Source organism: Engraulis encrasicolus, chromosome 17 (genome assembly GCF_034702125.1).
Source record: "Engraulis encrasicolus isolate BLACKSEA-1 chromosome 17, IST_EnEncr_1.0, whole genome shotgun sequence".
NCBI classification, from domain to species: Eukaryota; Metazoa; Chordata; class Actinopteri; order Clupeiformes; family Engraulidae; genus Engraulis; species Engraulis encrasicolus.
In genome coordinates, this window is record NC_085873.1 from 856,613 (window position 1) to 869,112 (window position 12,500).

Below are 12,500 nucleotides of genomic sequence, written 5' to 3' on the forward strand. Positions count from 1 at the left end.
TCAAACAACATCAAAACAATGTTTATGTGGCTTAAATTGACTTATATAGTCCTGCATGAAAGTATGGCTTCTCTTAGTTAAAAGTTTTTTAGTCTGTTTCCCCCTTAATATTGGTGTCAATTATTCATGCAAATAAAGTTCTAGGGTTCTGCCTTGCCACTATAAAGGCACCCTAAGTTTCACTACGATCTGTGTCGGACAGGTCCCAAAGTGTCTGATTTCCACGTTAAATGACCCGAATGCTGAATAACTGGTTGTGTGCGTGCGTGCGTGCGTACAACAGACAGAGGCACAGTTATAAAAGACACTATGTCACTTAAGTTGTAGGCCTATCATTAGCCATACTTTTCTGGTGTAAGCTGACCAGATGTTCTATTAAACTGTATAACCTTACTCTATGCCCAGTTTTGACATTAATTGTGTGCTTATTTAAATATTGTTCAAAATGTTACTTTTCAAAAGGTTATCATTGCTGTGCTCTGTAGGCTATGTTCACTTGCCTGGCCCAGTACTAAGGGGACATGATTAATGGAATTAAGGTGAGAAGGAGGAGGGTGAAGAGCTCAGCAGGAATGTGGACCAATTTAGAACTTATCAAGATACTCTCAGCTGCCGTGGGGGGAATAGTCACAAAATGTGCCGTTGCGGCACCGTATTTCAGTGGCAAAGTGTATCAAGTGTTACTGAAGTGGGTGAGGACAGCTGGGCGATAGGGTGTGTGTCTGTGTGTCTGTAGGTGATGGGTTGCTGAATAAGTGTAATAGGTATACCCATAACCGTGTGTGTGTGTGTGTGTGTGTGTGTGTGTGTGTGTGTGTGTTTTGTCTATAGGTGGTGGGTTGTTTGGGATGCTGAATAAGTGTAACAGGTATAGCTATAACTTTGTGTGTTTGTGTGTTTGTGTGTGTGTGTGTGTAGGAGGTGGGTTGTTTGGCATGCTGAATAAGTGCAACAGGTTTGGGCGTAGTCCAGTGGTGCTGCTGGGTTTGGTGGTGCACTACGCCGCCTTCTATCTCATCTTCCTCAACATCGCACCCGACGCCCCCATCGCACCCGAACAGGGCACACACCTCACTGCCTTCATCACACCAAGGTATGGACATGTGCGTGTGTGTGCGCCAGGGGTGGAACTTAAAAAATTCCCCACCAGTCACTGAGGCAGGTAGATTATAAAATCACTCACAATTTTTACCAGTCACCATTTTTACCAGTTCATATTTAACCGTTCAAAAGATTGTAATGGCAAGTAAGATCCTTTTCTGACAATACTTTTGTTTCAGGGGTCATAAATTCAGTTATTGTGATGCCAATAACTCTTTTCATTACCAATTTGCTTAAACCTTTGATGTTGGATGTTGCGTATAATTCAGCATCAACCCGGGCGCCTGTAAAAATATTTCACCCGTCAAGGTGACTGGTGGGTTGACATATTTCACTTGCCAAAGACCAAATTCACCCGTCATTGGCAGGTGGACGGGTGCTTATTTCCATCCCTGGTGTGCGCGTGTGTGTGTGTTGCCCCTCTCTGTTGTTTCCTGTTAGGTCTGGGCTAATATTGTATGTGTGTGTGTGTGCGTGTGCAGCGTGGAGGTTGCCCTCCTCTGTAGTTTCCTGTTAGGTCTGGGTGACAGCTGCTTCAACACTCAACTGCTAAGCATTGTGGGATACGTGTTCCGAGAAGACTCCGCCCCCGCTTTCGCCGTCTTCAAGTTCATACAGGTGAGTTTTCATAACAACCTGACTCAGTAGCCAATCAAAATCCTTGGGGTGCCCTTTTAATAGAAAGGTACAATCCCAGAACTGCATTTTCTTTAAAACACCACAATTTCTGGAGATGTTAATGGTTTTGTAGCCAATCGGTAAAAAAATGACAATTTCTTTTTGATACGCGATTGATGATATTTTAATGTCTGCAGCCCCCCCTCCTACCAGGGACCCTGCAATATGCCAAAGGGGGGAAATGAATCGGCAAAGATGTTGCCTTTCATCCATCTATGTAATTTTTTTTTAAAGAAAGTTGCCTTTCGTGGCCGTGGGGCCTACAGCACCCTATAGTCTAGGGGCCCCTGTCCATGTTAATCTGGCCCTGGCTGTAGTCCATGATGTTTGTGTAATTTGTACAGCCAGAATGGAGCTTTCATTCAAATGCAGTTATGGGGTTCTACCTTACCACTAAAAAGGCACACCAAGTTCCATTAAAATATGTGCCCCAAAGGTGTCTGATTTCATGTAAAATGACCCTTTTGCTGAAGGCGTAGGCTATCAGAATCTAGGCTGTGGTGTTCCTGTGTAGTAAAGTCTCTCTCTCTCTCTCTCTCTCTCTCTCTCTCTCTCTCTCTCTCTCTCTCTCTCTCTCTCTCTCTCTCTCTCTCTCTCTCTCTCTCTCTCTCTCTCTCTCCCTCCCTCCCTCCAGTCCATCATGGCCGCGGTGGCGTTCCTGTACAGTAACTACCTGTTGCTCCATTGGCAGCTGTTGATTCTGGTGCTCAGCTGTTTCCTGGGGACCATCACCTTCTTCCTAGCCGAGAAGATCGCTCTGCAGACACGGGAGACGACAGACTACGACAGCATATAACCCAACACACACACACACACACACACACACACACACACACACACACACTCGTGCGGGCACACACACTCATGCACTAGCATGCTCGCACGCACACATGCGGGGAGTCCAACCACAACAGCTTATAATCACCAAGAGTCGCTCTGCGAACAACATGGGAGACGCACCACGACTGCATAATAATCCTGGCTATCAGCCATACGCACATGGGAGTCACAAGATTACGACAGCATATAATCATCATTAGCTTTCACATGCGGGAATAAAGTCACACTACTACGACAACAAAAAGACACACTCAGAGAATTACACTGCACATATGAGGCATAGACTATGGCAATATATATATATATATATATATATATATATATATATATATATATATATATATATATATATATATATATATATATATATATATATATATATATATATACTATAAACACAGCCACCCAACGCATACAATGTGATTGGAACCCAATTCTGGACCCCTTCTCTCTTTGGGCCGGGACAACCGACCAGTTTTGTCATCCCCCCTGAATTCCGTGTCCACAGCCAGTAGCGCTAAACCGTAACACACACATACACACACACACACACACACACACACACACACTATGACTATGACCGTCTAACCATCACATTGGCCATGGACATCAGCAGCATATGGAGAGTTGACAGCATATAACCACACATATCGTTCCCTACTCCCCTTTCCAGCCACGTGAACTGCGCCATCCTATAACCATTCTATAACCATCCTAAGGCCTTATGAGGAGTCTGGATACCAACACATTGGTGGTGGCACTGAAACCATCAAATCTGTGCAAATATGTGCACCACACCTCTGCATGATGGGAACATTACAAGGCATTCTGGGTAGGAATTTGTCGTTTGCATCTGCATCAACCTGCATCATCACGTCTGCACCATCATAAACCTGGTGCACAACAGAGCCACACCCGATCTATAGCATCTAATCCACAATCAGACTCGTATAAGCCCCCTCGCTTCGCCAGGCCTCATGATGAGCTGTGACAACAATGTCCCCTTCCGCCACCTAGAGACAAAACGGCATCTCCGCTGGGGGATAGTCTAGGCCGAGTTAACCCACAGGACGCAGTAAATCTACTAATAAGATCGCCTGCAGGTGTCATTCAGTTAATGAAATCAGGACTCAAGGCTCTTCTATAAGCGGATTTACCACTGCTGAGCTGTCTTCTTGGAGTACTCCCCCAGGGGAACTGGGGCTTTGATGCCAGATGAGACACTGGGGCCGTGCACAGCTGGGTGTTTTTTTTTTTTGGACTGTCTTTCAGTGGCGGAACAACTGCACAGATGGCCCAGGGCAACACATTGATAGGGCCCCCCCATTTGGACTATAAAGGTCATATTAGGGGCCCCAACACCAATACAGGAGGGCCCTGGGCCCAGGGGCAAATGCCCTGCTTGCCCCCCTGCAGCTCTGCCCCTGCTGTCTTTTTGTCATGTTGTTTCATTTGATTTGTGTGTTCTTTCTTTTAATGTTTGTAGTTTGTGTTGATGTTGCTCATGTTGATGTGTGTTGCTCGTGTTATCTTCTGTTTGCCAATATGAGCTGAAGAACCAACAGCTGGTGACTGTTGCCACTCCTACATGCGGGGAGACACACACACACACACACACGCAAACACACACACACGCACACACACACACACACACACACACACACGCAAACACACACACACGCACACACACACACACAAATGCTGGCCAGCACAAAGGGACGTCTTCAATGCTCAGGAGAGTGCGTATGTTTGTTTGTTTGTTTACATTGAGTTGTTTTTCTATGCTTATATTTGTTTACCTCACCCATCGCCACCCGTACTGTACACCCCTCTGAATGCTGGACGTAGTTTGCCATAAGCTGAGCTGTGCGTACGTGTGTGCGAGTGAGCTCCTTTAAATCTGCCAAAGAACCCCAAGTGAGATGAGCACTTGAATTTTGTCCCATCACCTTCATTTGTTACATGGCTGTCACCAGGGGAGTATATACTAACAACATGGTTAAGTGATTAAACCAGGCTTAGTTAACCTAAAGGAAGTGGTAAACCTGCTAATAAACCTGCTAATTGCACCCTGCCTGCAGGCGACATTTAGTTAAGAAAATGAGGACTCCAGGCACCTCTATTAGATGATTTACCTCTACCACAAGGTTAACTTAACCTGGTTTACTACTGAGCCAGCTTTTGTGGGCCACTCCCCAGGAAAAACAACAACAGCCCATTGGGAAAATGCCCTGTATGGCAGATAACCAGTCCAGCTGTCACCGCATCAGGGGTGTATTTCTGGAAACTGTAGTTGCTAACTATGTTAGCTACTTTGTTGGTTGCAATGCAATTTCCCATTGGCAACTAACGGAGTTGCTAACTGCTAACAACTAATGCACCCCTCTGTAGTTCTTCCACGACCCCCTCATAGATTCGGGATTGCCAGACAGCATTTTCACACACGTGATGTAGTCGAGGAGCGGTTCTTTATTCAGACAGCAATGGCAGCTCGCAACTCGTCCACTGTATTGTAAATTCTATCACATGTATCTTGGAAAGAGGAACAGCATGTGGTTTTGAAGGCATTTTTTTCGTGGCCGGGACAGGCTAGTGGTTGACAATGCCTCAAACTTCTGAAAGAGAATCCAACTCTGCTCTCTCAGACTTGTGTGTGTGGAGCTAAGCTGAGTTTCATGTTTAACCGCGTACCGGTATCTGTCGAGAGCAAGGCTACTTCATTTAGTCCCGATGGGTTGGATACTACCACTGCTATGGGATAATCATAGATATTACACTAGATGCCGCGTTCAGCCTTTGGCATGACCCAAACCCGTGTGCTGCTGCCCTGGCCTGTTTTCCTGATATTTCTCATAGATGGTACTGCCACCTACATGAAACTATGAATATTGCCTTGCCAGTCACCGGCTGATGGTAGTAGCAACAACATATTTTAACACTTTACTTGATGCCGGTGTCATAAGCATGTCATTACAGTGTCATAATAGTGTCATGACACAGTCATAGAGAAGTCATAAACATTATGACACATGCATAACTGTGCCATAACACTATTATGACACTGTAATGACATGCTTGTGACACCGGCGTCCAGTGAAGTGTTCACCAACATATCACCTAAAAATGGCGATCTGACTTCAGCCATTCGTTCCAATACAAAGTGGTGAAGGTGGTATCTTGTGTTCATATCTATGTGGGGTAACTGTGGCGGGTGTGAAGGTGGGGGGATATGGGCTCTGAGGTGGGGTAGGGGTGTTTGAACAGAGGTGAGTGCAGTCCAGTCTAGCACAGCACAGCACAGGAGATGCAGAGGGGTGCATGATGCCTCGCGAAGAATGGAGGGGCAGATATCTTGTATGAGGTGCAGGGATGGGTACAGGTATGTGCGTGTGCTTGTGTGGAGGGGGTATTGTCGGATGTGTGGGTTCATTTGTTGGAGCAGATGTGGATGCTGAGGTCTGTGTGTGTGTGGGGGGGGGGGGGGGGGACCTTTGACCTTAATGAATTAATATAGCGGCTGACCTACTGGAATGTACCTATCAGATGAGGAATGGCAGACTGCAAAAATAAACGTAAAAATTGCTCAAGCTGTTTGATATAAACGAAAACATTTTTGTTACTGAATTAAAACGCTATTCTTGATGATAAAGCCCTCTCCGTGGCCTTGCTTACTGATCAGAATAACAGACAGATGTATAAAGGAGAACTGAAACTAGTGTTCTAGATGTAATTACAACACACACGTACCTAATATCATACCAGAGATTCTTTAAGTATATAGAGATATGCCAACATAATAGGTTTCTATGGGCACCTAACGCGACCAGGTTCCGGTCTGCCTAAAGGGGCGTGTCATAATGCTCCTACAATGAATAGAACAGTCCTTAGGTCTGCCTAAGGGGGGCCATAATAGAACCCGGAAACAATAGGCCAATGGAACCTCTCTCTCTCTCTCTACTCTCTCTGATCATACTACATGTCTTGTAGTCACGTCCTTCCAGTACTTCCACCTCTATACATTATACATCTCTGACAACTGGAGGTGGCTCAAGCTGACAGCCATGTAAGAGATTTTCTGTGCTTGTTGAAAAGGGGATCTAATCTGACATGACACACACGCAAGCTTTATTTTTCTCTCACACACATGGAAAATAATCTTATTTGACACATGAAAACTCGCCCACACTGCTCCAAATCATTGTGCATATAGTCTGGCTTTTTGGGTTTCATTTCCAATAATACGATGCCATAGGACACTCGGAGTGATTTTTCTAATCGTTTACAGTGTCAGGACTTGACTGAACAGAGGCACTAATTGTGAAGAAAGTACCTTTTTTGACTCCTGAACAGGTCTTCACTGTTCCACCTGGTCATGGACAGAGGTTTTGCAACATTAAATAGATTGTTAAAGGAACAACAAATGCAACGGCGTGGTATTCTTTGCACTTTAAAAAAAAACTTCTCTCTCATTCATGGTGTTTGCAATGTGGGTTTGAGGCAAATGTGTCAAAAGTCAAAGTAAAAAAGATAGGCCTAAGCAGTTTCCTTCCAACACAGGTATGACTTATCTGACTAAACACGCAGACCTGTGCACTTGGTTTATGATCACCTTACTCTGTACTCGATGGATCAAGTTTGTGGTGGGTCCTTTTTCAGTAACAACACAGTCTATGTCATTATTAGGTACTATGGGGTAAGTGGTGTAACAGCTATGTGATATTGTGTGCTAGTGTTGTACTCACACGTCACACCATGAATTTACTTTTACTTTAAACACCTCTGGGGTGCATTTCTCGAAAGGGTAGTTGTTAGCTGTTAGCAACTTGGGTAGTTGCCAATGGGAAATTGCATTGCAACCAACAAAGTAGCTACCGTAGTTAGCAACTACGCTTTCGAGAAATGCACCCCTGGTTTGAGGTCATGCATGTAATGCATCACAATGGTCATGAATGAGTCCAGGAGGTAACAGTGCATACAAGTGCATTCTAGCAGTGAATTCTACCACTTACAATGTCCACAAGAGGAACTTTTCTAAAGAACAATAATATCCGTTTTCTAAAATGTATCAAAGAAATTGTATTTTATTTATTTGTTTATTTTTGTTGCATTTCTCGGTTAATGTCAGTGAAGTTATGGATGGTACAGGTGGCAGCAAAGGCATTAGGCAGCGAACTTGGCAGCAAACCTAGGCCCCCATTAGCCTATATCTGTACTGGATGGGAGGCCCTTTTCAGTGGACTTTTTCCTGGGACCGGCCAAAGTTGGCGGCTTTATCTTGGTTAGCATATTGGAAAATCTTTGATACCATCTCCTGGATCTAGTGACCACTCTTGACGGGTGGGTGAAGCTGCAGAGTAAGTGAATGACCAGTGCTCTACTCTTCCAGTAGGCCCTAAATGATGAGTGCTCTCTACTTAGTCCTCCATCCTCCCCAGAGGAAAGAGGTGACCCCGAGGAAAAGAAGCAAAAAGTGGTAGGCCTATGCAAGACACCTCAAACATTAAGTTCCAGTTTGTTAACCCTCTGAGGTCCGAGTGCCCTTCAGAGGGCAATGTGTCTCCAAAAACAAATGTGTAACTCTGTGAGTTTTTGTCATTGAAACATATAAGTCACACCATTAGAAACCTCAGACCTTCCAGGTCCCAAATATATATATATGAAATGAAAATACTTGAAAATGTTAGGGTGGTGCAAGCAGCCTAAAAGCCTCTGAAAAGCCTTAGACCTCAGAGGGTTAAACTGCAGCCCTAAATGCATACTCATTTAGAACAGTGACGAACAGGTAGGTGGAACTGATGTAAGTGATGCGTAAAAGGCGCACAGTCAAACACTGTAGCTAAGGAATCACTGCACCGGCACCCACCGCACGTGAAACCTCTGACTCAACTCTGAACTTTCCCAAAATGAGCAGGGCTGCTCTGCTCCGACTCCTGTTGCTGGGCAACCCTTGACGCCGCTGTGTCACAATACTGGAGGCAGGTGTTCCGAGATGGAACGCCGGGGCCACCAATCGGGACGCAGCGCTGGAGTTTTGGCCATTGTTACGACCAATATGCGCACGTGGTGGGCGTGTGAGGGAGAACTAGAATGTTGAAACAATCTTGAAACATTTTCCTAAAGCAAAGCCGACAGGGAGACGCACTCCCGATTCGTGCCCCCAGTCTGATTCCCAAGCAGAGACCGGCGGGGGGGATCGGCTTACCGTCTCCTCTTCCACCGGTCGGCACCTTCTCATGACCCGCCTCTTTAACTTTGGGATGGCGAGAATAAGTTTCATGTAGTTTAACGGATTTGTCTGGCATATGATAGACAGCCTACAGGATAATTTGAGTGTCAGCTCTTCAATCCAAACCTCGTTGTTTAGACTTTTACGAAACCAGAGAGAAGAGGGAGAGAGACTCGAATATATGCGCCTGTCACCATGCCGGCAGATATTAGTTTATTTGACCTGGTGAATTTATCCATCGGGACCCCGGAGCCGGGCGCAGTCCAGTTCAACGCACTGCACACGCTCCTTCACGCCCTGATCAAGCAACTCAACATCCAGGATGTCAAGACCGAGTGGATGGACCCAGAGTCCGGCCGGGACTTCAAGACCCCGCCGCCGAGCACTCTGGAGGTGCCCCGGGAGAAGCCCAGCCCGTACCACCACATGGAGGGTAAACTGCGGCAAATCGAGAAGCAGTTATCCGCCCTGGAGAGGCTACCCAGCGGCACGGAACTGCTGACGCGCACCTCCAGCACCACCACCGGAGCCGCGACACCCGTTAACGACATGTGGCAATTCATGCAGCTCCGTCGGAAGATGCAGGCGAACGAGGATGGGGTCTCTAAGGTAGGTCGAGACACACACACACACACACACACACACACACACACACACACACACACACACACACACACACACACACACACACACACACACACACACACACACACACACTCACACTGTGTGTGTGTGGTCAATGTGTGCGCTGGTGCGCGCGCGACTCTTTTGGGGTAGGTCACCTCAGTTTGCTGTCACTCACGCCATGGGCTCACTGTCAGCACAGGGACAATGTACTGTCACCGCTGGCAGACACAAAACACACACACACACACACACACTCACACACACACACACACACACACACACACACACACACACACACACACACACACACACACACACACACAAACAGCTCACTCTGTAGGGGGGGCATTTCACCCTGCCTAATCCAAGCACACACACACACACACACACACACACACACACACACACACACACACACACACACACACACACACACACACACACACACACACACACACACAGGTGGCAGGTCACTTACCTGTCTCTGGCCCAGAGAGAGAGAGGTGGCCCAGAATTGGATCCCCTCATTACATTGTATAGGGTGGGGAGACCGTTTAGAAGACTTTGTCCTGGGCCCCAGCTGTAAGAGGCCCTGCACAGTGTGCACACACACACACGCACACACACACACACACACACACACACACACACACACACACACACACACATACGCACACACACACACACACACACACAGAGTGAGAGATGAGCGTTCGGTGTCAGTCTGCGGGAGAGGATGCTGTGCTGAGTGAAGCGTGGACAATGAGCCTCCGCTATTGATCTCAGGTGACCCCAACACACACACACACACACACACACACACACACACACACACACACACACACACACACACACACACACACACACCACACACACTGCCCATGTAACTTTCCAGTGCCGGGTGCCAGTCTGTGGAGGTCACTTCCCTACCCATACAAACATACTTTCACATGCACTGTCCGCATGTGTGTGTGTGTGTGTGTGTGTGTGTGTGTGTGTGTCTGATGATGATGCACACACCTACTTGTAAGGTCCTGTTGCTCTTCCGTTCCCTGTGTGTGTGTGTGTGTGTGTGTGCGTGTGTGTGCGTGTGTGTGTCTCTGTGTGAGTGTCTGTGTGTGTGTGTGTGTGCGTGTGCGTGTGCGTGTGCTGTGGTCAAGAACTGCAAAGCTGCAAGATTGGCTGCATTAAAAAACTGTGTCTGACTCGGGATTGGCTGGACAGACTTTGAAGCACTTCCTTATTCCTGTCCTGAACAACACTGTGTGTGTGTGTGTGTGTGTGTGTGTGTGTGTGTGTGTGTGTGTGTGTGTGTGTGTGTGTGTGTGTGTGTGTGTGTGTGTGTGTGTTGTCTGGGACAGGACAGATGGGTCAAAGACGAGACGTGCATTTTTTTTGTTCCGCACTCATTTAACTATCAAAAAAGTAAATTAATGAATTTTGAATGTTATGCTGATAAACAGCATAGTCTGGTGTCACATTTCAGTAACATTTAAAGAAAAATAAATGTTAATGTATGTGTTAAATAATCTCATAAAGTGCAAAAACGTCATTCAGTGTAATGGTCCGAACTTAAAAGTCATCAATACATCCTTGAATAATTATGCAAAATGACGAACAAAAATATTTTTTCACTCTCTGGGCATAATTCTAGAAGTGTTCTTGTTATTGTATCAAAAGCACGTTTCATTACCATTTTGTTTTGATATTCAAATCATCTGGGGACTTTTGTCCGGATTTTCAATTCCTTGGGTATCATTCAGTGTAATAAGATCAACATGGTGCTTTTAAATCATAATAAAAAGTGATAGTCACACACAATATGTGACATCATCAAAAGGAACCCTAGGGACCCCTTAAGTGATGATGCAAAGGGAGAATCTTGTTCTTCAATAGTCAAAAAATCTGTATTTTTATCTTGTGGTAACAGCGTCCACAAAAACAGATGTCATTCAGTGAAATGTCAAAAAACACTTTTATACTCAGATATTCATCCAAACAAGCATATTTTCTAAATAGACATAGTAAACATTGTGGGTCAAAGTCATTGTCTCATGTAGGTGACTAACTGTGTGCTTGTAAAAAGGTGAAAATAAGGTGAAAAGTATTTGGTCGTCCTTCAGTGTAAGAGATGTCATTCAGTGACATGCAGTGTAAGGGGCATTTCATTCAGTGTAATCAGTTCATGATTGTATATTAAGAATCAAAACGGCAATATAAGTTGCAATATTACTCTAAGATACAATAATATGATGATACTACTTGAAATTATGACTTTTATTGTTATTTCCATTATAACCTTGTTATTGCCATGTAGCATCCATATTACTGGGTAGATTCTGGGATTTTGGAAGTTGTACATGAATTATCAGAACACCCTAAGTCACAATCCCCGAAATATGCAGGTTAACAGACAAAATTTTCTTTTTTATTGTTTTAGGCCTAAGTAGTAGCCTACCTCTAAGCTTGTGATCTTGGAAGTTCTTCAAAACACATTTTAATGCCCCAATATTAAGTAAAATAGCAATTATTTGACAACATCTATTTCTGTTGTCACTCATTCAGGACGTTGAGTACTGTAGTATGATGGTAACAATATGATAGCAATGAAAAGTAGCTGTTTATATAGGCTTTTTTGCCAAGGCATCATTCAGTGTAATAGTTGTGGTCATTCAGTGAAATGCACATTTTTATGTGAAAATAAAGTCAAATTCTTACGAAACGTATTTGTTTAGCACAACAAATGCGGGGGCATACAACAAATGAATAATTGTGCATTTTAAACTGATTTTCTCTTCAGTGGAAAAACTTCTTAAAGCCAAATGGGTGAAATGCACTCGGTGAAAGACTACAAACACTGCAAAAACTATTTGCAAATGCCTTTTACTAGAAATTTTAGGTTTGATGAAGACCTTAAATATAGGCCTTTACTATGGTATGTAGCTTATTTCAGTTTTTTAACGTCATCTATATGTTTTTTGCATTATCAACTGTTTAACACCGTATTACACTGAATGACATTTTATGG

The 12,500-nt window shown here is 44.8% G+C and overlaps 2 protein-coding genes across 2 annotated transcripts in view; both read left to right on the forward strand.

The window, feature by feature from the left end:
- The window catches only part of mfsd11 (major facilitator superfamily domain containing 11), an 11,982-nt gene extending 9,027 nt beyond the window's left edge, over positions 1-2,955 (forward strand). The window contains exons 12-14 of the mRNA XM_063221522.1: positions 919-1,093; positions 1,584-1,719; positions 2,414-2,955. Of these exons, the coding sequence (XP_063077592.1) occupies positions 919-1,093; positions 1,584-1,719; positions 2,414-2,575 (473 nt within the window). The 3' untranslated portion in view covers positions 2,576-2,955. The remainder of the gene's footprint in view (positions 1-918; positions 1,094-1,583; positions 1,720-2,413) is intronic.
- Positions 2,956-8,839: 5,884 nt separating this feature from the next.
- Positions 8,840-12,500, forward strand: part of LOC134467135 (glutamine-rich protein 2) — a 26,940-nt gene continuing 23,279 nt past the window's right edge. Inside the window, exon 1 of the mRNA XM_063221051.1 lies at positions 8,840-9,454. Coding sequence (XP_063077121.1) covers positions 9,041-9,454 — 414 coding nt within the window. The 5' untranslated portion in view covers positions 8,840-9,040. The remainder of the gene's footprint in view (positions 9,455-12,500) is intronic.